The 21,886-nt window shown below is 42.8% G+C and overlaps 1 protein-coding gene across 1 annotated transcript in view; it reads right to left on the bottom strand.

The window, feature by feature from the left end:
* Positions 1 to 4,599: 4,599 nt before the first annotated feature.
* cnot3b (CCR4-NOT transcription complex, subunit 3b) overlaps positions 4,600 to 21,886 on the bottom strand; it is a 44,390-nt gene continuing 27,103 nt past the window's right edge. The window contains exons 8-19 of the mRNA XM_042225305.1: positions 21,721 to 21,849; positions 20,995 to 21,082; positions 19,733 to 19,866; positions 17,445 to 17,501; positions 15,350 to 16,298; positions 15,131 to 15,236; positions 14,606 to 14,756; positions 12,110 to 12,206; positions 11,676 to 11,877; positions 9,250 to 9,382; positions 8,802 to 8,927; positions 4,600 to 8,666 (exon numbers count right to left, since the gene is read on the bottom strand). Of these exons, the coding sequence (XP_042081239.1) occupies positions 8,568 to 8,666; positions 8,802 to 8,927; positions 9,250 to 9,382; positions 11,676 to 11,877; positions 12,110 to 12,206; positions 14,606 to 14,756; positions 15,131 to 15,236; positions 15,350 to 16,298; positions 17,445 to 17,501; positions 19,733 to 19,866; positions 20,995 to 21,082; positions 21,721 to 21,849 (2,271 nt within the window). The 3' untranslated portion in view covers positions 4,600 to 8,567. The remainder of the gene's footprint in view (positions 8,667 to 8,801; positions 8,928 to 9,249; positions 9,383 to 11,675; positions 11,878 to 12,109; positions 12,207 to 14,605; positions 14,757 to 15,130; positions 15,237 to 15,349; positions 16,299 to 17,444; positions 17,502 to 19,732; positions 19,867 to 20,994; positions 21,083 to 21,720; positions 21,850 to 21,886) is intronic.

The raw sequence follows: 21,886 nt of genomic DNA, 5'->3' as shown, positions 1-21,886 counted from the left end.
CACAAGCAACCAGTGTATGGGCTACTGCTGTGTGTCCATTAACCAGCTGTGAAGAAGAACAAAGTGGAAACTGGCTGTTAAATACTATGAAAAGTGTCCACAGCAGTGACTGTCACAGATTTTTGATCTCTGAAATGTTTTTCTGCATACTTTCAGTATCGAACTGCATACTGTGAGGTTTTGGAGGATAAGAGGCACGTTTGAGTCTGATGCTCATGGAAAAATATGAATATGATCAACAGTTCAGCTCAGTACAGAAAATAGTTAAGCCACAGCCACAGTTCGACTGTTATCTGAATCCAGACCCTTCCTATTGCCAGGATATCAAAGATTTGTCACTGCCGCTGGTATACTGGCAGTTAAGCCTAAGGCGTCTTTTGGAGCACGGGGTTATGGGAATAGTGAGCTATTCATCACCTATAAACCCATTACAGTTGTCCCAGGGTTACATTACCCATTACAATGCACAGCGTTATTGTTGGAAAATGGTGCCATTAAATCCAAAACACAATTTTTTACCTAAAGCTAACCAAGTTAAAGAAGAAAGTGAATGAATCAGCTCAGCAAGTGAAGAACCCAAAGGTCCAAATGGGACATCAGGGACAGTCTTCTGGTTGATAATCCTGTGACTCATGTTGCCTCCATCCCTCCAACCTCTATGACTCTCTTTGATCTGCAAGACCATTATTTGCTGGCGTCACTGTGTCACAGAGTGTCACCAAAGGGTGCTTTGTGCACACTGGTGAGGTGTAGATGCCATCTGACAAATCCACAGCGTTTCACACTTTATAATAAGAACGTGTTGAAGCATCAGTAAAATAAAATTAACCCAAAGACGTGAGGACTTATAGCTGAGCTCCTGTTAAACTCTGAGTGTCTAGTTCATGAAGTTCGGTTTTATATTTTGTAGAAATGAGCTGTTGCTAGCATGAGCGGTCATGGCTGCAGCTGGTGCACGATGTAAAAAGTCTCCATCACAAACGCTCGGGATGAGTCAGTTTCTTATTAAAGTGGTGGGTGATGATAATGATGAGGCTGCTTTAAGTGCAGATGATTCTGTGGAAGGATGATGGCTGGATGTACTCCAGGTTTTATGTTCTGCACTCTCTGCATGAACCCTGCTCCATGTGAGTGTGTGTGGTAGGCTTTTGGATTTTTATACCTGTTATTCTGTTGAATATCCAGAGAAATTAAAGGAAAAACAACCGGAACAGAAGAGCACGAAAACAATAAACACAGTTGCTTGTGGACAGCTGTGCAGCAGGATACGATTCAACGGTAATAATCTGATCATGCTTGTAGGAAAAAGCGCCGAGTTGTTTCTGATTTTGTACGAGGATGAAAAGAGGCAAAGATCTTAATGACTTTGAGGAGGAGGGCTTAATGTCTGAACACAGACGGTCTGTGCTCAGTCAGACTGCTCAGCTGGCTCAAGTCTGGAGAGGAACAGAGACTTCAGTGACATCTGCATTTGGATCTGTGGGGGAAATGTCAGTAAACAGAGTTGTAGAAACACAGTCAGCCTTCCTAACACAACTTCAAGAGGTCAAAACTCAGCAACACACAGTATCAGCAAAAACCTTTATCGTTTTATTGCCTGCCACTTTTTAAACTCCATGAACTCACAGAGTTCACATGAGATGATAAGCACACTGTACTTATTTCTGATCAATATTCTGAGCAATATTTTTAAAAAAAATCAGTTCACTAAAAGGTTTGTGCGTAAACATGATGTGAATCAGTGTAATCACCTTCAGATCCACCAGATCTGAACCCTGCAGTCGAGTTTAACCAATGACAGTCAGCTCAGTCATCTTCATCAAAACACTGAAAGAAAGAAGATCATTTGGATTAATGTTGATGTCCACAGATTTGATAGATTAAAGACCTGGCAGCACATGGTAGCTCAGTGCATTACCAGCATATATTACACTGTTTTTTTCCTTTAATCTGTCACCTGTTGGAGAGTTGACAAATTGCTGCTAAAAGATGAAAAACAAAACAATGTAGCTCAATAACATACATAGAAAAACAGCAAAAAAAAAGAGAAGAGCGGAGATAAACAGATTTTAAATAGAAATATAGAAGCATCTGCTGACTGTGTGTGCATGGAGTGCATCTTTGTGTGGGCCTCGAGCTCGTCATGGCAAACAAGAAGGCACTACAAAGGGTCATTAACATCGCCCTGAAAATGATTGGCCGCCCCCCTTCCCTCTCTGAAGGACCCCTACACCACCTGCTGTCTCAAAAGGGCACGCAGCATCTCGAGGGGCTGCACACACCCGGGACACCGGCTGTTTAAGCTGCCGCCGTCTGTCAGGGGACTCGGGGCGCTGAAGTCAGGGGCAAATCAAGGACGGCTCTTACAACAGGCAACATGCCTAAACAGTGCAAATACCTGAGTGCTCTTATTTCAATCTCTGTACATATGATTCACATCTTTTATTCTTTATGTTATCTGTGATTACTGCCTTTGTTTTAGGACTGATGTGGAGAGTACTTCTGTACAAAGTATGACAATAAAGAGTTAACGTTTTCACCTGACGTCCAGGTGAAGCTGAAAGCGGTGGAGTCATGTGATGTTCGTGTGGGCCGGTTTGATATTCTACACTCAGTACTTCAAGAAAAATGAACTGACTTAATGCTAAAAAGAAATCCGAGTGTAAAACAGTCTTTAACATACAGCATCCAGAGATTTTAATGCCGCAGCAGGTCTGAGTGGAAGTGATTATAAATACTTGATACAGTATATAGTAGATACATTTTTTATCTATGAAATAAGCAGTACCTACATCCATTTAACAAAGGGAACAAAGTAAAAGAACAGAACAATAATCCACATGCAACCATCCATAAATGTAGAGAAATGCCATTTATGAGTAAAAGTGTTGCACAAAATGGAAAAAGCTTCTCCTAACTGTACATGAATGTAACTGAAAAAGTAAAGAGCTTTTTCCCCGTGCAGACAGAAGACCTCTGGGTGCAGAAACAGAACAATGAGCAACAAAGAACATATGAATAAAGGATTCTAACATTATCCTTGAAGCAAATGCAGAGAACAAGCAGCACATGCAGCTTTTTGATTCCATACGGCACCACATTATACAGTCACACTCAGAAATGGTAAAGTGTGATGCTCTTATCACATAAGCCTGCCATGAAAGGTCCTGGCAGATGATGTAATGCACTGCCGTTTATCACCTGTCAGGTCCCAGAAGTAACAAGATCACAGCTGGAGTGACAACCATGGAGTTGATTGCTGTTGTTCAGATTTGGTAGCTGCTCACAGGATGTCAATATGAGGTTCAAACAGATGCTGATGGAAGCAGAGGAGGCCAAAAAGCAAAATGGAAACATAAAAGACGACTAGCGTGCATGAGGACAGAATTACTTGCATGTGTCTGTGAAGGTTCTCAGTCATCCAGGTCATCGTAGTCTAAGGAGCTTGGAAAGAAAAGCGTCTGGACTTGATTAAGTTGTTTGAAGACGTTTCACTTCTCATCTGAGAAGCTTCTTCAGTTCTAAGGTCAAATGGTGGGGAGTCCCAGATTTAAACCCAGTGGGAGTTTCCCCCCAAAGATGGACAAAGGACCCCCTGATGATCCTCTACCGAAACACATGAGCCAAAGTGTGAAGCCGAGGTGTGAATTGTGATTACCTGCATGGTTCAGAGAAACAAGTTCACAGCATCAAACCAAGACAAGAACAGGTTTAGGGACATCTGGGTCTACAATCAAGAGATGTTTTCATGATTTGAAACTGGGTTTTCATCCAAATGCAAACCACTGGTTACAGCCAGGAAGACGACCAGATTAGATTTGCTTAAAGAGACTGCCTGGAAAAAAAAATCCTCAAATCTTTGGACAGATGAAACCAAAATGAATGAAGAGAAGAGTGTGGAGGAGAAAAGAAACGGCTCAGAATCCAAAGCACGCACATTACCTCCATGTTTGACAGGTAATATGACATAGGGATGAGTGGCTGTCAGTGGAACAGAGCCACTAGTGTTTACTGATGATGTGACCACTGATAGTATAATCCATCCTGCTGCTTCTGACTCCGATATGAGCAGACTCATTGTCCATTTTCACTGCAGTCCAAAGACCCAAATCATACTACCAAAGTAAGCAGAGACAGTTATCAGGTCAGTCTCCTGGTCTCAACCCAATGAAAGCTACGTTGAAACCAAGCACACCATTATTTTTCTTGTGACATTACCAATAAGTTTGATGTGTCACATGGCCCTCTTCCTATTGAAAAACAAAAGTTGTATCCAAGATGGCCGACTTCTAAATGGCCACCATGGTCACACATGACTTTAATATCACCAACCAGTCCCATGTTATTACAGTGTATCCATATAAATGGCCCACCCTGTATATTCACATGAGCTCTAATCACCCCCGTCATCAATCATGTTTGAAGCTTCAGATGTTCCCAAACTCCCAGAAAAACCAAAACACAAGTGCAGATTTCTGAAAAGTAATTATTTTATTAATATTTTACAATCCTTTATTCATGGTTATGTCATTATTTACTTTTTCAGCGCCACTTTGCAAGTGTCATTATTCCATGCTGTCTGATGACAACAACTGAAGGAACAAAAAAAATAAGGAAGTTTGAAGGATGAGAAGTCTATACAACACTTCTTTGCCAAGGGGCAGAGAGAGATTCACATTTCAGCTCTCGGATTGACCTCTCATCCCTCCCGCTTGTCCAAAAAAAAAAAAGTAAACCCCCCAAAAAAGTTAAAAGCACGACTGTCAGTCAAGTGAATAAGTGTAGAGTTGTGTGTCAGGTTATAAAAACACTCCTTTGAGAAGTCGCTGATCTTTAAAAAGAACAGTCCCCGTTCTCCTCTGGCTTTTAAAATGATCTCCCCCATTTCTGGAACAAAAAAACAAAACAAAACAAAAAAAACAAACAAAGAAAAAGCACAACCTATCACAAACTTGATACAAAATATAAAGATAGTCTCTCTTCCAGGTGCTGCTCCAAACATTGGAGGATATTTTTATTAAAAACAACAAAAAAGAAAAAAAGAAAAGTGAAATGAAAAGGGCCGCTGTGGTGTAAAGAGAAGAAAGGATGGAAATTAAACCTGCGGTGAGAGTTTGTCCTGGAGGGGAAGATATACTGTAGTTGTGCTGTGGCAATGGGAGCTGCTGGCGGATACATTTCCTCATAAAATGGTCTATCAAATACTTCCTGAGAAATAAAGGAAATATCTACCTGGCATGAAGAGGAGAGGAGGAGGCGGCGGCTAAGAGAGAGAGGAAGAGACAGAAACTCAAGTGTTTTGTGTCAAAACCAAGAAAAAAAAAAAGAGCTGCTGTTGAGTTTTGCTGGCAGCTGTGGAAGAAGCTCGGGCAGTGTGAGAACGAGTGTGTTTGTGTTTGGTGTGGGCCCAGTCGGCTCAGTCGAACCCTTCAGTGTGTAAACATGGAGCAGAGAGCTGGAGGACAGAGGAGATGTGGGCAGCAGTGCTGGTGTTGCTCTGTTTGTGTTAGAGCACAGAGAGGAGGAGGAGGACGAGGGAGGGAGGAAGGAAGGAAAAAGGGAAGGAAAGAAGAGGCTGGTGGGAGACGAACAAACTGTCCATCCAGCTGCCGGCAGCATCCAACACCCACCATGATAACTGCTGGAGCTGCTCTGTGTTAGAGGATCACGTCCCCTGGCTTTAACCTGCTGCTCAGTTTTAGACGTCCAGGGTGTGAGGCGCTCCGAGTGTCGGGTGTAGCATGAGCCCGGTCTCATACCGACGCCGTCAAAGAGAAATTTTGTCAAAGCTGCTGGTGTCACCGAGGCCGATTTCAGAAACAGAGCAGGTCAGGAGCTTTTTGTTTTCTTACACTTGTCAGTTCTCACATGTGGCACAAAACAGGAAGTGGCCCACACGCAGTCCTGAAAATATTTGGCTTGATTTATGTGAGGGAGCTGCGCTGATAGATCACCAATGCAGCACACAGATTTTGCACTAAGGGGCTGGCAGATTAAAGACCGGCCAAGGTCTGATCAGAATGCGGAGGACTCTAGCGTTCTCACATGTTACTAAAAGTGTGCTTGAGCCCCCGTTGGGTGCAGCAACAGTAAGCTGGACCTCGCTATTAATCTGTCATAAACAAGACAGAGCAGGACACAAAGCTCCCAAACGGAGCTTCATGGCCTCTGATCTTTGTGTCCACTGTTGCTCTGGTCAGAGATGCAAAAACGACCCTCTGTCTGTACTGCTGAAGACAAAACGCCAGTATCTGACGTCTTGGGATGAAAACATTTTGGCGTATTTTCAGGCATAAAGCTTCAAACCTAAATAAAGTTGTAGCTTAGCTTGTTGAAAGCTATCAGAAGCACCTGGTTAGCATCTTTCTGCTGCGTGCAGACACTGACATGAGCAGCTGATCGTATATTTGTCTGGCAGCTGGATGGGAAAACTTCTGCCGACAACCCAGCGCAGCAAAGGTGGACACAATCTGATCTGTGCACAAACAAAACAAACAAAAACTCTATATAGAGGAACATTGTGGACTGACTGAGCTTTCAGCAGGTATTCATAAGTGCCATTATTGTAGTCGTGAGAGGATCCCCGTGCACCTCCGCTGCGTTTGAGTGAACGCAGAAAAATTTAAACTGTGCATGACGAGAAAACTGGGAAAGGAGAAGATTTAATTACAACTTGAGTTGTCCAAGCTTCTCCCAGTTTGAAGCCATTTTTGTGAAACTATGACATAACGCTGCCCACCAGGTAAAAGACAGTTACTACCAACACCTCGCCGGCTGCGTTGTCACACTCCTCCTCTGCGGATAGACGGGAGTAGGCAGGGCGGGATATTTTTAGACCAGCGGACAAAAAGCATGAACCACCTCACAAGTAAACAAACACCGACAACAACAATAACAAGAAACGGGACCTCTGGAGTGCGAGCGAGGCCTGCGGTGCCACCTACGACCAGTGTTTACCTGTTCGGCTGCTGGTTGCTTGTTTTCCCCCAAACAGACCAGAAGAGAGAAGCTAACTGCTGAGCTCCAGCTTCACAGAGCTGTAAAGGGACGCCTCATCGTCACAGCAGCAGGGCAGGTGACCTCATTAATCAGCTGTTTTACACAGAAATCCAACACTTTTGCACCTCAGGAACTTGACACCTGTGATTCCAATGATAACCGCCACACTGGGGGAAGAGATGCTAGGCCTAAATATCAGCTTCTACTCGCTTGTTGAGGCGGATGAATTCATTCATTAATAGCCTCACCTACAGCATCTGATATCCGCTGCTCTATTTCAGCTCCTTCAGCGTCTGATGATATAACGAGTTAGAAAAATAGATCCGAAAATGCAGAACAGCAAATAATTTTAAATTCCATGATTATGTTTTCATTAGTTCTGCTTACTTTTACTTTAAACGAAATTTTGTAGTTTTTTTTTTTTTTTTTTTTTTTTTTTTAAAACGGATTCATTCATTGTGAATGACTTCCTGTTACTCCAACAAGACCCCAATCAGCTCTTGTTGTTGTGGAGATGAGCTTTACTTTTACATATATAAGGGTGCAGGTGAGCCTGGTTAGCACCACCTCTAACCAATACTTCACTGTTAACACCTCAATAACGGAGACAACCACACTGATCATGAAGGTCGACTTTACAGAAGAGCGATTTAAGTGCACAGCTGTACCTAATAATCTGGCCACCAACTGCATTTCACTGTAGCTTCAATGTGGCTGTTCAAGTTCTCCACCTAATTTGTACTGAAGCAGAAAGACTGACGTATTAACGGACACGAAAATGATGTGTGTCCACGGATATGAAGCCCTGCTATCATTTTATTCCACTACTCCAAATCCAAATTAATCTGGATTATAAACCAGTGGAAAACAAGGCAGAAGCTCAGCATCATTATGTCTCAGGTTATGTGAAGCGTCACATTAGCAGCTGTCAAGTTCATGAAGCAGAAAAGAGCTGGCTGCTCATCCTCTTTGACGCGTCCTCGTTTGCTTCTCACTTGATTTTAAAATTCATTTCTCTCAGCTGATGCAAGTCTGAGAAGTGTTACCTCAGTGATGGAGTTCACATCTCCAGGTTTTCATTGGTCTGTTTAAAGTAGACAGAGCCTGCGCTGAGAATATAACTGACCAATAATCTTTGGCCTTTAAAGGGCGGGGCTAACAGAAGCAACAGTTTTAAAGCCAAATTAACAGGATAACTCAGAGTCGAGGGCAGGGGATAGTAGAATATTATACGCGTGATTATTTTGTGTGTGTGTTTGTGTGATTTGTCTAAGCCAGGAAATTTTTATTTTTATTTTTTTAAAAAGGCCTGCTGATGAAGAGATAGAAAGAAGAAAGGAGGAGATGATGGGAGTGGGAGGGGTTATCACTGCCGGTGTGAGGATGGTAAGGCGGGATTTGGAGGGTCAGGAGGAGGGACGAAACCCGCCCGCCCCCCTCCGGCCCGCACGTCTCCTTTTCCCAGCGAGCTGAGGTCAAATCCAGGAATGTCAGCAGGTGGATCAACCTTCTCCATGGGTCCATCTCTCACTTTCTCAGCTGTCAGTCCTGTCGCTTCTCTCTGCACGTCACTGGAGGTCTCGGTCTTCGAGGTACCGGTACTCAAACGTGAAGCCCTCCTTCTTCCGCTGGCCCCATTTCTCATAGTCAAAGTAAATGTATGTTCCCTAAAACAAGCAACGAAAACACTAAGTTTGAAGACAAAGAGGAAGGCGGTCAACGCACGACTAAATGTTTGCAGAAACGTCCAGATCGTTCAAGTTTTTAAACTCTGCGACTGAACACACAGATGTGATTCTCACCTGCTCAAACTCATCAGTGATGGTCTTGGGTTCTTCGTGCCTCTGAAACCACATCATGTATTTGGTGTGGAACCTCCACGACTGCTTCTTCAGGGCTTTGGCTGCCAGATACTGGGCCTTAGTGCCCTGCAGAGAGGGAGAGAGGAGAAGACGAGTGCTGAGAAATGAGACTAAATTAGGAGCACGTTTTGGCTTTGAGGAGAAAGAAATCCTCAATTTTACTTGTAATATGATTCATAAATACCTCATGAGCCTGAATTAAATCTGACTTTAGTGTAATCAATTTAGTCTTGACCCTGGACTCCCTAACAGGCCCTTCTTTCATTTAAACTAATCATCTTCATCCTCCAAATTCCGATTCAGCAGATCCAATTATAACCAAAAACAGTCTCACAGAAAGAGTTTGCTGTAAACAACATTTAAGCAGAAACGGACCAACACAGCTTACCTCCAGGTAGTAAAAGATGAAGAAGAGGGTCTCTGTGGAAAGCCTCTGGTAAAACTCTACAGTGTCTGAGTGGGGCGGTGGCACCTGGTGGTGGAAAGGCAGGGTGGGGCAGGGGTTTCTCATCAGGTACTGCCTGTAATACACAGACAGAGAGGGGAGTTAATGGTTTATAAATGAAGAAAATGGCAAGAATTTAGCATAACTTTTTAGATAACACGCTGCATTCCTAAAGTCTTATCTTCAGTATAGAAGGGGTGAGAAACAGAGAAAAGATGAAAAAAAATTTGTCTTGATCTCATTTTTTTAAGCATCTTTACCTAAAAATCAGTTTTTCATCTCAACTATATTAGATGTTTAAGAAAATCCACAATTAAAACTTATGTGCTGTCAGAAAAAGGTGAAAGTACTGAAGCACCTCCCTTTAAAACCTTCCATTTGTCAGGGGCAGCCAATCAGAAGACAGGTGGCTTAAAGAGAGGGTGGCCTTAAAAGCAGATGAACTGATGGGCTCTACGAAAGCTCAGATGGATTTTTGTTGAGCCGTGAATCACGTTAAGCTACTCTAGTAGAGCTTGAGAATAAAAATATGGGGCTGAAAACAAGCAGAACAAAATAACCGATTAGGATTTCTTCCATAACCTAAACAACCCTCATCGACAGAGACTTCACCCATCGTCTCTGCACAGTTAAAAGTGAAGAAGCTCTGTTTTAAGGCTTTTTAAAACCTAAATATAAAGAAATGCAAACACTAAGTGCAAAAATAAAGTAAACCAACAGGTTGAGATTCCCATTTGTAAACACCAAGTCAAGATGGGCAATCAGAACCACTGACACCGTGAGATCAGAAACTACAAACGGGTCGAAATGTAAGAAAAATCAAAGCCTAACATTTATAATGTGTTTAATTGTGAGAATCAGAGTTATTCTCATGGCAGACTCGCATTTTACCAACATGTGATCTGAAGAACGAGATGTCACATGTTGAGGAACATGTGGGTCGTACGTACACAATGATCTATATAAAGATTTTCCTTCTCTGATGGATTCACAGAAAGTAGGAAAATTCAGCAGTGGGTCACTCTCTCTACCTAAATGCACTTTTCCGAGTATTTTTAGAATGATGACAAACCCAGTTTGTCTGTTTCCATGAAGCTGTGTGCACCGAGGGTGCGCCTAAAATAACAGAGTCCCACAAACGGAGCAGAACAGAAAGTGTGCGAGTGTCTGACTAATGTGAGCACTTCAAATCAAACGTGGAGGAAATGAGCTCTGTGCGTGTAGGAGAAACAAGTGTGTGCGTGTAAGCTGAGGGTAAATTATACTTTAAGAAACAGGTGGAACAAACACGTCTGTCACGCTTTTATTACAGAGTCATGTTTTAATCACAACAAGACAAAATCCACGCTCTGCACACACACACACACACACACACACACGCGCAACAGGTACTGTGGGACAAGAGGGTTTGAGTGTTTGATTTAAATGTCAATTGTATCTGTGTGGGCTGACTGCATTGTAGATACTGTACCAATATAATCACTTCTGCAATTATGACTGTGTGTGTACAGGTGGGCTACATTACTGAGCACTCCAGTATCAGACGGTACTACACACAAATCGAATAAAGCAGTGGGGTTTTTATTCCCTGTGCTGCAGTTTCTCCCACTGACTTCAGTTGACTGAATTTTGCTCTTTTAAATATTTTTTACTATTGTTTACACAAAGAGCTGAGGCGCTTTTGTCCAATCTGATCCGTAGATGTTTTGATAGAGTCACTGTGAGGAGATCTTTAACTGTAGTGTATAGTGCTGGTCAAAAGTTAAGTCACTTGTAAATGGGTAAATATGGAATAGATACAGTGATTTATGTTTGGAAAGTGCACAAACATGAATTTCCACAGTTTTGTTGTGCATGTACAATAACAAAGGGTCATTTCATTCTATGCTATGAGTGGAAAACAGTATATGAGGGAAGAAAAGTGCAGCATTAATGAGCCTGAAAGTCAATATTTGGTATGACCACCTTTATTCAACACAGTGAACTGAATGTACTGCACTGGGATGTGTTTGGGATCACTGACATGCTGCAGAACTAAGACATTATCAGTGAGTAACCTTCCAGGTTATATTGCATAGAGGATGCAAATCTGACTTTCTGTATGTACGACTTAGTTCTGCATGACAGAGTCTCCACCATGTTTTACAGATGACTGTAGACACTCACTGTTGTACCGCAGTGAACTACTGAGTCTTCTTAGATTCAGGTAAAGAAATGGTCTTTATTTTATTATTTTTTTACAGCTGACTTGACCCTGGCCTCCTCTGAATTTAAACAGTTGTTTGTTTGTGAAGCTGCCTGTAGTGTGTTGTGTATAACGATGCTTTTTCTGACTGCAGAAAAGGTGGGTGGTAAAAATTTCACTGCACCTGATTCTCTCGGAGTCGGATGGGTGTGGCATATGCGTCCACGCCTGCTCCTGCATGACCTGTTGGTAGCCCTGGTCTTTGGACAGGGGAACCGGCCCCAGCGGACACACCCCCAACGATGGGGGGATGCTGACTTCTGACAGCGAGGGCTGAGGTCCTGATGGGGGGCCTGAAGGGGCCGTAGTGCTGCTGGGGAATATATCTGAATAGGAAAGAGTGAGGGGAAGTGACGATGAGAGGGATTCGGGTTTTGGAGATGGAGAGAAAGAAAAGTGGAGTTGAGTCAGGGATGATAATATCATCAGCAGTTTTTGTTCAGAGGCGGCTGAGAGTGGGAGGTGAGATGACATTTTGTTCCATTAAAACACAGCTTTTCTATTTCTGCTCTATGGTAACCCTCCATCTCTTTTTATCAAGGTGTGTGTGTGTCTTACCTGAGGTGAGGTGCAGGGAGGTCACATCTCCCTCGATCCCTGAGCTCATTGCTGCTCGCTCGGCCATGGACTTGAGGCTGCTCAGAGGCTCTTGGGGCTGATGAGGACAGACAAGGAGACACTTGGGAAAAAAGATTCTCCAGGACGTGTGCACAGAGTTATCATACCTGCTTGAACACAGGAACTCGAGTTCCCGCACCACTGATAATGTTGTCATGGAAATCACTTTGACTTCAGTTTTCGGGCTGTTTGGTTTCTCTGCTCCTGTGCCCTCTCTTCCTAACATGCATGTGACGTAGCGTCAGGCAGCTTGAGGAGTGATTTCAAGATGACATGACGAAACAACAAAAACAATGCACTATATGTTCGCAAGTACGTGGATAGCTTGGAGAGTGTCCTTCAATATCATACTGCAATAATGTGATTTACTTCAACTCTTAGATCAGAGATTTTTGTTACTACAAGAAACAAAATCGACTAAAACCACATCCATAGAGAAATTATTGTTCTCGTTTGGTGTGTTGACTGCGGTCAGGTTTTATGTGGTGGACCTAAAGTTGTGTGTACTCGTGTCTGCAGGCACATCCAAGGGGTTCAAAGATACTTCAGATTGGTCTGTAGTGCAGCCATTCAGAGTGTTTATGGAGTGCCAAATCATGAAGAATATAAAAAGATCGAAGATGAGTTTTAGTGAAGGAGGTCAGCACTCTAGTATCAAAAAACCTCTTGTTTCTGTACATCCCCTTCAAAAGTCCTACTTTACTCTCCATATTTTCTCAGATCATCCAAAATCAGTTTGAGAACCACTGGGTTAGTCTAACATATTCCATAAAAATAAAGTTGAACTTAAAGCCAAAGAAATTAGTACGTTTAGTCACAGGCTAACTCGAGCTCAATTGTGCGTATGCAAAGATACGAAATGGAAGAAATTCACACTGGGCAAATTAAACATTTCAATTTTGGTAAAATATTCACTTCACACTGAGTCTCGAATACCTACCAGCTAAAATGATCCCACAGACTTTTCTCCTGATACTAATAAATATTAAATATTGTCGCCATGGTTCAACTTCACTTTTATGTAAAGACTCTATAAGCTCTGTTACAGATTTACACCGCCTTGAAATTTTATACAACAGGAAGTTTGTATGAAATTCACAGGGCTGCAAATTCTCCAGCAAAAACTGTTTTTGCAAGTTTTCAGTAATTCAGATTTTGCAGCTTTAACATTTCATTCATCAAGAATCAAATGATCTTACTCTTTTTTTTATATCCCCATGGAAACACTGTATAATTGGAGATCACTTTTGAACTTACAATGATCTGGCACAACATTATGACTACCTCTAATATTCTGTTTGCCCCCCTTCTGCTGCACTGATCCGTCAAAGCACAGACTCAACCCCACCCCTGAGTGTGCTGTGGTATCTGCACCAAAATGTTAGCACCAGTTCCTCTAAGTCCTGTGAGTTGCGAGGTCAGGGATCCATGCATCAGACTTGTTTATCCAGCACATCTCACACTTGTGCAACTGGATTGAGATCTGGGGAATTTGGAGACCAAATCAAGACCTCAAACTTATTGTTCTGCTCTTCAAATCATTCCTGAACCATTTTTTGCTTTGTGGGTGGATGCATTACCCTGCTGAAGATGCCATAGCCATCAGGGAATACAGTTTCCATGAAAGGGTGTGCATGGCCTACAGAAATGCTTAGTTAGGTGGTAAATGTCAAAGTAACATCCACATGGATGGCAGGAACCAAAGTTTCTCAGCAGAACATTTCTCAGAGCATCATACTGCCTCTGCTGGCTTGCCTTCTTTCAAATAGTACATCCTGATGCCAGATGGTCCCCAGGTAAGCACGGCACAAACACGCAGCAATCACAAGATTTAAAAGAAAGCCATTTCATCATACCAGGCCTCCTGTTGCTCTGTGGTCCAGTTCTGATGCTCAAATCTGTACTTTTACCCAATTTTCCTGCTTTTAATACATCAACTCTGAGCACATAGTGTTCCCTTGGTCCCTGATATCCCCACTCACTAACAGGTGCCATGATGAAGAGATAATCAGAGTCATTCACTTCACCTGTCAGGGGTCATTATGCTATGTGTGATCGGTGTATATTCATACCTCTTTAAAACATTACTGTACCAACCTAACTTGGCAGGTATTTGGTTCCTCCGTGTCGACATTTATTGATTTTTGGCACTGTTCTCTCAGTGTTTGCTGAAATTTGCTTTAAACAGCTCTGTTAATCAACAAACAGCAGTAATGAGACTGTAATCATCTCCCCTTTGGATTTAACTGTTGGCAGAACGAGTTAATTAAAGCAAAGGCCATTCTTATTGTGTCTGCATGCAAATTAATAGTCTGTGGAGATTTGGGAGATTAAGTTGCTCTCTTAGCAAACAACACTCAAATCCCAAACTCCCATATCCCCCCAAAACGATTAAAAACATAGCTGTTCACCTTCGTATGTTCAAATGTGTCTCACCTTGATGCTGTCGGAGGACTGCTGTGAGTAGGACATTGGCCCATTCAACAGGTTGCTGCCGCTCACCGTTTTGGCCTCGCTGTATGAGGCCGGGGATGGAGAGTTGGACGACAAACTCATAGAGCCCAGTAGACTGGGACCAGTGTCCTTACTGGAAATAGGAAACATGGATTAGTTTAGGCTGGGGTCACAGTCAAAAAGGAGCACAAATCTAAAGAAGTTACAGAAAGTCTTGTTTTCCACAAGCAGCAGAAGTTTCACAATAAAATCCCCTTTGACAAATACTCCTGTGCAGGCCGAAGGTTAAAAGGCTTTTAATTAGAAGTGCATATAGGAAGACTTTAATGCAGTCATTTTAGCTATGGAATCTGAGCGGCTCTAAGGATGCTTTGTACGCGTATTGTTAATCAGACAAGTAAGAAATAAAGTCTAACAAAAAGGAGAGGGTAGTGGTGACAGTCAATTTCATTAAAATGCTACTATAAAAACAATCATGTCCTCTAACCAGCTGCTTTGGCTACTTACGGCTGATTGGCTGTGGAGGTCAAAGATGAGGGTTGGCTGCTTTGCGATTGGCTGGCACTGTTGAGGGCGGAGTCTGCTGTGTTGTCTGCTACCACAGCACTGTAACCTGTAATAAAAACATAAATACATAAATGCACTTAGAAATCATCCTCAGGTGTAATTTCTCTCTGAAACTTTATTTCTACAGATGCTGGAAAAACGCAGACATTAGATACTCACTAGTGCTACCGTTCTGCTTCTGTCGGCTCGGTGGTCGGACGGGGAGCGAGTTTCCTCCTACTACTCCACTCCCTGCTGATCCCGAGCTGCCTCCGTTGCTCCCGATGACTCCTACTCCGCTACCTGGGGCTAAACCTCCCACCGAGCTCGGTGACACCAAGGATGAGCCCTGCACCCCTGACTGACTAGAGCCCAAACCCAGAATCCCAGAGCCAACCACGCCCGGCGCTGCACCCAGCAGACCTGTCGAGGATGTCGGCCCGCCGACTGTCATGTTCCCGCTGCCGATGGAGCCTACAGCACTGTTGGTCGTTGCTGTGCTGACTCCACCCAAAGAGCCTGGTAAGCTGGAGCCGACCGCCTGAGCGTAGGGTGCAGGGGTGTTACTGGACAGAAGGCCTGCCATGGTGCCCGTCAGGGATGCCGGCATCCCCGACAGGCCGAGGCCTCCGGACATGGGGCTGGTGGTGACGGCGCCCGAAATGCCTTTCCCCAAAGAGAGGCCCAGGCTAAGGCCCAGGCTGTTGGAGGTTGGCGTGGACCCTGATGGAGCCTGCGGCTGCGAATTTGAAGCACGGAGCTCCTGTGTGCTGGCATTGGGTGGAGAGGCGGCCAGTGAGGCAGGGTGGCTGTTGGTGGAGGTGCTGGAGTTGGAGATAGGAGCTGAGGAGGAGGAAGAGGAGCTAACGGAGTTTTTGGCCTGTTGCTGCTGCGCTGACGGGTGCGGCGGCTGCTGGGTGGCGTTGCTGTAGCTGCCAGCGGAAGTGTTGGTGAGATGACCTGCTGAGTTGCTGTGATGACTGTTGCCCCCAGAGCTACTGCTTCCTCCCCCAGCGATGGTCGCCATAGAGATCATTGAAGATGAGGTCAGTCCCGAGACGGAAGAAGAAGCAGAGGAGGAGGAAGAAGAGGATAACGAAGAGGAGGGATTTCCATTCTTCACAGGCGACTGAAAAATATAAAAAGAATACATGAATTAATTAAAAATTAACCTGATGTCTTAATCAATGACTTTTCAAAGCACTGCTCTTGTTGCTCCATTATCTGATGGACAACAATTGTTTTTTTGCCCAATAACACATCATTGTTTAATTACAGTACAATGAACACTGCTCATTTATCGCTGAGGACAAATCATAAACCAAAGTCAAAGATTCGATTGAACATGAGGGACTGACCCACACAACAATATATTTTAAAGCAGATGAGATAAGTATGCTGTTTGGGGATTTCAGGGAAAAATCTCCATGAAAATTTCAGGCTCATTTGTGGACTTAAAACAGAAAAAGGATAGTGCTTTGTTTCCCCTGCTAGTCATCGATGAAGGAGATAACAAAGAGAGACTGTGCAACATTTATATATAGCTGTCACCATTGGCTGTATTTAAAAGGTGTAGCCATTATGAAGAATCCTGTTGTCAAGTCTCAACCTAAGTGTTTTTGCCATTGCCATGAAGGCTTTTTTTAACATGTAGAACTAGACGTCTTTTTGCAACCAGAGGGATCGCCCCCTGCAGGACATTGGAGAGATTGCAGGTTTAAGCAGACACGTCATGTGAGGAGACTCAAAGAATCCTGAATAGAAATCTTTGCAGTAGCAAAGAAGGTGGTTGGCTTAAAATTTAAGTAGTAAAAACAGGCAACATATTAGTACATACTAATTAATGTTGTTGCCCCGGTGCATGACCATAGATGTTTATGACAGTTTCAGCTATGTTGTAGCAAACCTCTCTACTCTTGTGTTTTAGTAAAGATGTAGAAATTTTACACTTTTTGTTTGTGGTGTGTTGAGCAGTGTTGGTGCTCTGGATACTGTGGTTTGAGGTTCTGGCTCTTTCCTAGTTTGTTTAGGATCAGACCGGTTCCAAGATGACTCCAGAGTTGTTAGACCAGAGTCCAGATGGACTTTGGTTTAAGGCATGCACTTACATAGGCTTTACATGCGGTCTATGACGTTCACACTCGTCTGACTGTTTACTTAACGAAAATTAACTGATAACTGCAGCACTTTATGATAATCTCAGAAGGTAATGATGTTCCTGGAGCTTTCGGCACTCCTGCTTTACTGGGAGAGGTTTCGGCATCTTCACACTAACCTGACTAACTTCACTGTCTGTCGAACGTCCCCTCTTCTTATCATCTTCCGAGTTCTCCTGAAAAAACAAACAAAAAAAAAAAACAAAAACACACATGGCATTAGGGCCACAGAGACAAACACCATGGTTGTCATCCTCATATGCACCAATGCAAATGTGTGTGTGAAGTGAAAAAAGAAGAAGAAAAGAAGAAGAAAAGAAGAAGAAAAGAAGAAGAGGGTGGGGGGGTGGGAAGCAGGCAGTAGCAGATTTAAGCTTTGCAGAGCTTGTTGGGTCTCATGTTTTAATTCTTCTGGTTAAAGTATCCATAGCTGTCCATTGCAGTTAAGTAATTAATGCACTTTATATTTAATTTGCATTTACCATCAACAACTTTATACGAGCACATTTTTTTCTTCTCAGTCTTGCTTAATTCTTATGCTGCTTATGTGTATGGGAAAATGGAGATCATCTTTCATTTCAGATTTTTGCACTGTGTGCAGAAACATGCAAAGTAAACCTCAATTTAAGAAGCGTGCACTTACATTAACATTAGTCTGTGTACATGTTGGTACATCAGAATCAACCCACTATCTGCAATGTGCATCCTGCCACATTCCCATTCCTGTGTGCATGTTAACACAAAGGTGTGTCACGGAAAAAGCTGTGGAATTTTTCTAAAAATTGGCTGCAGCGCGAGTAACCCTATAAAGACAATCAAAGCACAACGCAAAAATAAAACAAAGTGAACACATACTACAGGTTGAAAGCAACACAGCAGCTACAGCCAAAGTAGAGCAAGTGTATGTATGGGAAGAAGAAAAAACACTGTATGAATATATATTGTAAGTGCTTTGGCAGAACATAAGAGGCAGACTAAGTGAACAGACTTATCAGTATCACAGCTCTATCATTGCTTAGACGTGTTTATGGTAAAGACAATGTAAGCTGTATTTTATAAGCTGCAGCCGTGACAGTGTTTAACAGGGCAAGTACAGATTTAATGTTTGAAAGAAAGAAGAAAAAAAAAAATCAAACTGAGGCTCAGACTATGTGCAAAAGGTCAGCAAGTACAAGAGGTGCCCTATTTTAGGATTTTTTTTTTATATATGTTTAGCCTTACAGATCAATAAAACTTTAAAAATTGCAGCCACTGAGGGGAAAAAAAACAAAACAACAACAACATAGGAATAAAGTTTCATCTTTGAATCTACATTTTTTACTGGAGATCAGTATCAACTCAGAAATTAAAACACCTGATGTTTGATGGTTTTTAAAAACTTTATACCCTCCATGCATCAAGTTCAACAAGTTCTACAATGAATGCTGATGCAATTTTCTGGAGCACTGATTGGTCAGTAGGGGGTGGTTATACATGCGTTGATCTTTTATCTTGCACGTGATCTGCTCTGGAACAGATTAGCTGTGTAGCTTAAGTGAGTGCTAATAAAATTAACTACCTCTGGAACACTAAAACTTCCAGATTCTGCTTCGTAGAACAGCCGTCTGTAGTTTGGGACTCCCAGATGTTTTGTTACATTTGACTTTTAGTGCAAACTCTAAGGTAAAGCAAACATCCAAACTTATACTGCGTCTCATTATCATCATGCATGTCTGTGTCGAACAAACTCAACAACTCCTAGAAACCTTCACAGCCGAGTCAGAGCAGCCTACTGAAGACCTTCCTCATCCTTTACATTCCCTTTAATGCCACGGTGTAACTTCTCATCAGCAGCGCGGAACAATACCACGCCTTCTATTCAGACAAACGAGCCCTATAATAACTGCTCTCACTACATACTGTGTGTGGGCGGATAGGAAGAACAGATGATATAAAGGCAACGCAACAGAACAATGAGAGCAGATGGCAGGGCACTACAAAAGCTACAAAGGCAATTATCTTTCATTTATATTTTAGATATTGACTCAACTTGAGTGTAACAATCGACTTAATTTCCCTCGATTACCAGTATTACTTCAATAGAACCATTAGTGACAGGTTCAGCAGTCAGTGATGAGATAAAACTGGATGATTATTTTTGGTGGAAAAGCAGCAGGTTAATTTATTCATTTGGATTTTTAAAGTAATTTTAATTGTCATATCACTGGGGACGGGAACATCAAGGATGCAAATAATATGCAGAAAAGCTTGAATGATTGTGAGCAACAAGTGGGGTCCAAATTACTCTTAATCCTTTTTAAATGACTTTAAAAAGCCCTCAGTGTTTTATTTATTAGTGCACAGCTTGCACAGACAAAAGCGCACACATAACAGAAGCTTTAGCTAACTCTGGGGAAAGTTCTCTTACTGTAGTGCAAGTAGCAGGCGACGGGGGGATGGGTGAAGATGAGGTGGTGGAGGTGGGTGTGCTGCTGGACTGCTGGAAGATCTCGTCCTCCAAGTGCGAGTGCCCCGGCGGTGAAGTGGCGACCAGCGACTGAGCTGGAGAAAGCAGAGGCAGAGAGGGAGGTCAGTGAAAGTCAAAAGGCCTTTAAGACTTTGGTAGGTTTAAATGTTTAAAGCTGTTTACAAAAACTGTGGTTTGGGCCATTTTAATAATATATGATGTATATATGATATAGTCAAAAATGTTAAGATTTTCCATTGGAAGTGACCGGGATTAGAAAGGAGAATATAAAAGGATGAGTTGGATTGACTGGAAGAAGAAAATGCTGAATATGGAGCAGACAGGCAGAAGGAAAAGAGAAAGACCACAGAGAAGATTCATGGATGTAGTGACAGAAAACATGGTTGGTGTGACAGAGGAGGATGCTGGGGATACGGGGAGGATATTACGTGCAACTAGAAAAAGTTGCATTTCCTGTGAAAATGCAGTGTGAATGCCGTGTAGTGGAATCTGAAAAAAAGCAGAACTATCTGCTGAAAAGAGGCGTAGAAGCTTATCTCTTTGGTGAAAACTGCTTTATTTGAAAGGGTGGAGCAAGTGCAAGAGGAAAAGATGTGGGGCAGCAGCCATAGGTAGGATTCGAACCTGCACCATCTGGTCTCAAGGCGGCTACTCATCTCACTAAACCAAGCTGGAGCAGAAGAAACTGAAATTTGTGCTGAAAACAGGTGAAAAAGCTGAACTTTCTGCTTAAAGGAGGTGAACTTGTTGAACTCTCTTCTGAAAAGAGGTGAAGAAACTTAAATTTTGTTGAAAAGATTTTAAAAAAAAAAAGTTAACTGTATCTGAAGAAATGTTGCCATAGCGTGGGATTGAACCCGGGCCTCCCCTCTGAGAACGGGTGCTCATCTCACTGAGCTAAAACACAGCCCACCCGCAGGGAGCTAAATCAGCATAGACACTTGTGATGTGGTCCCATTCATCTCAAGGGGCCAAAAAAAAGGGCATAAAATGCTTAATATTTCAAAAAGTATAAATGTTACGAGCGCCAAAAGATATAGCTGGCATTAGCAGAAAGAGCAGAACAGTTTAAAATCTGAATGGTGAAAATCGGCTGAAAACTGAGGCGAGTTTTCAGCCTCTAGGGCATTCACACAATTACACCTAATACAAACAAAAAGTGTGAATTCAGAAACCAAACCCCGTGTTCCTTCTCTACTTACGAATGTCCTCCAAATCCAGATCGTCGTAAAGGAATTCGTTCTCCTCAATGATTCGCAATTGATCTCTGCTGTAGATGTATAATATCTTCTAGTCATCTGAGGAGTGCAGATAGAAGGAAATTCAGAAACTTCGTATAACATCCATCCATCCATTCGCTTCCGCTTATCCTTTTCAGGGTCGCGGGGGGCGCTGGAGCCTATCCCAGCTGTCATAGGGCGAAAGGCGGGGTACACCCTGGACAGGTCGCCAGTCTGTCGCAGGGCCAACACACAGGGACAGACAACCATTCACATTCACTCGCACATTCACACCTAGTGACAATTTGGATTAATCAATTAACCTATCCCCACAAGCTGCATGTCTTTGGACGGTGGGAGGAAGCCGGAGTACCCGGAGAGAACCCACGCAAACACGGGGAGAACATGCAAACTCCACACAGAAAGACCCCGGCCTGATGGTGGAATTGAACTCAGGACCTTCTTGCTGTGCGGCAACAGTGCTAACCACTGTGCCACCGTGCTTCGTATACAACATTTCTTAAACTAATTTTGTGTGTGGCAGTATATAAATAAATTCATCTGATGAAGGTTTACACTTTTTGTATAAATATTTCATTTAGTTGATGGAAAAACAAAGAAAAAGGCCGTAAAACTAATTTTTAGGAAAAGTTTGGCACACTAATTAAATTAATAAACTAATAAACACCAATCACTCTAGCCTCTGACCTTGATCTTCCTGATGGCTTCCACCTGCACAGAGTCGTTGTCCAGCATCCTCAGTATCGTCTCCAGCATCCGGATGTGGTACCGATGCCTCTCAATGAATTTCTTCAGCTCCTCGATCCGGTCCTGCTTCTGTACAACCAGAAATAGGCGAGAAGAAGAAAAACAA

Source organism: Haplochromis burtoni, unplaced genomic scaffold, assembly GCF_018398535.1.
Source record: "Haplochromis burtoni strain Fernald_Lab_line unplaced genomic scaffold, NCSU_Asbu1 Contig_168, whole genome shotgun sequence".
Taxonomy (NCBI): Eukaryota; Metazoa; Chordata; class Actinopteri; order Cichliformes; family Cichlidae; genus Haplochromis; species Haplochromis burtoni.
Note: the sequence above shows the minus strand (reverse complement) of the source record. Positions and strands in the feature narration are given on the sequence as shown.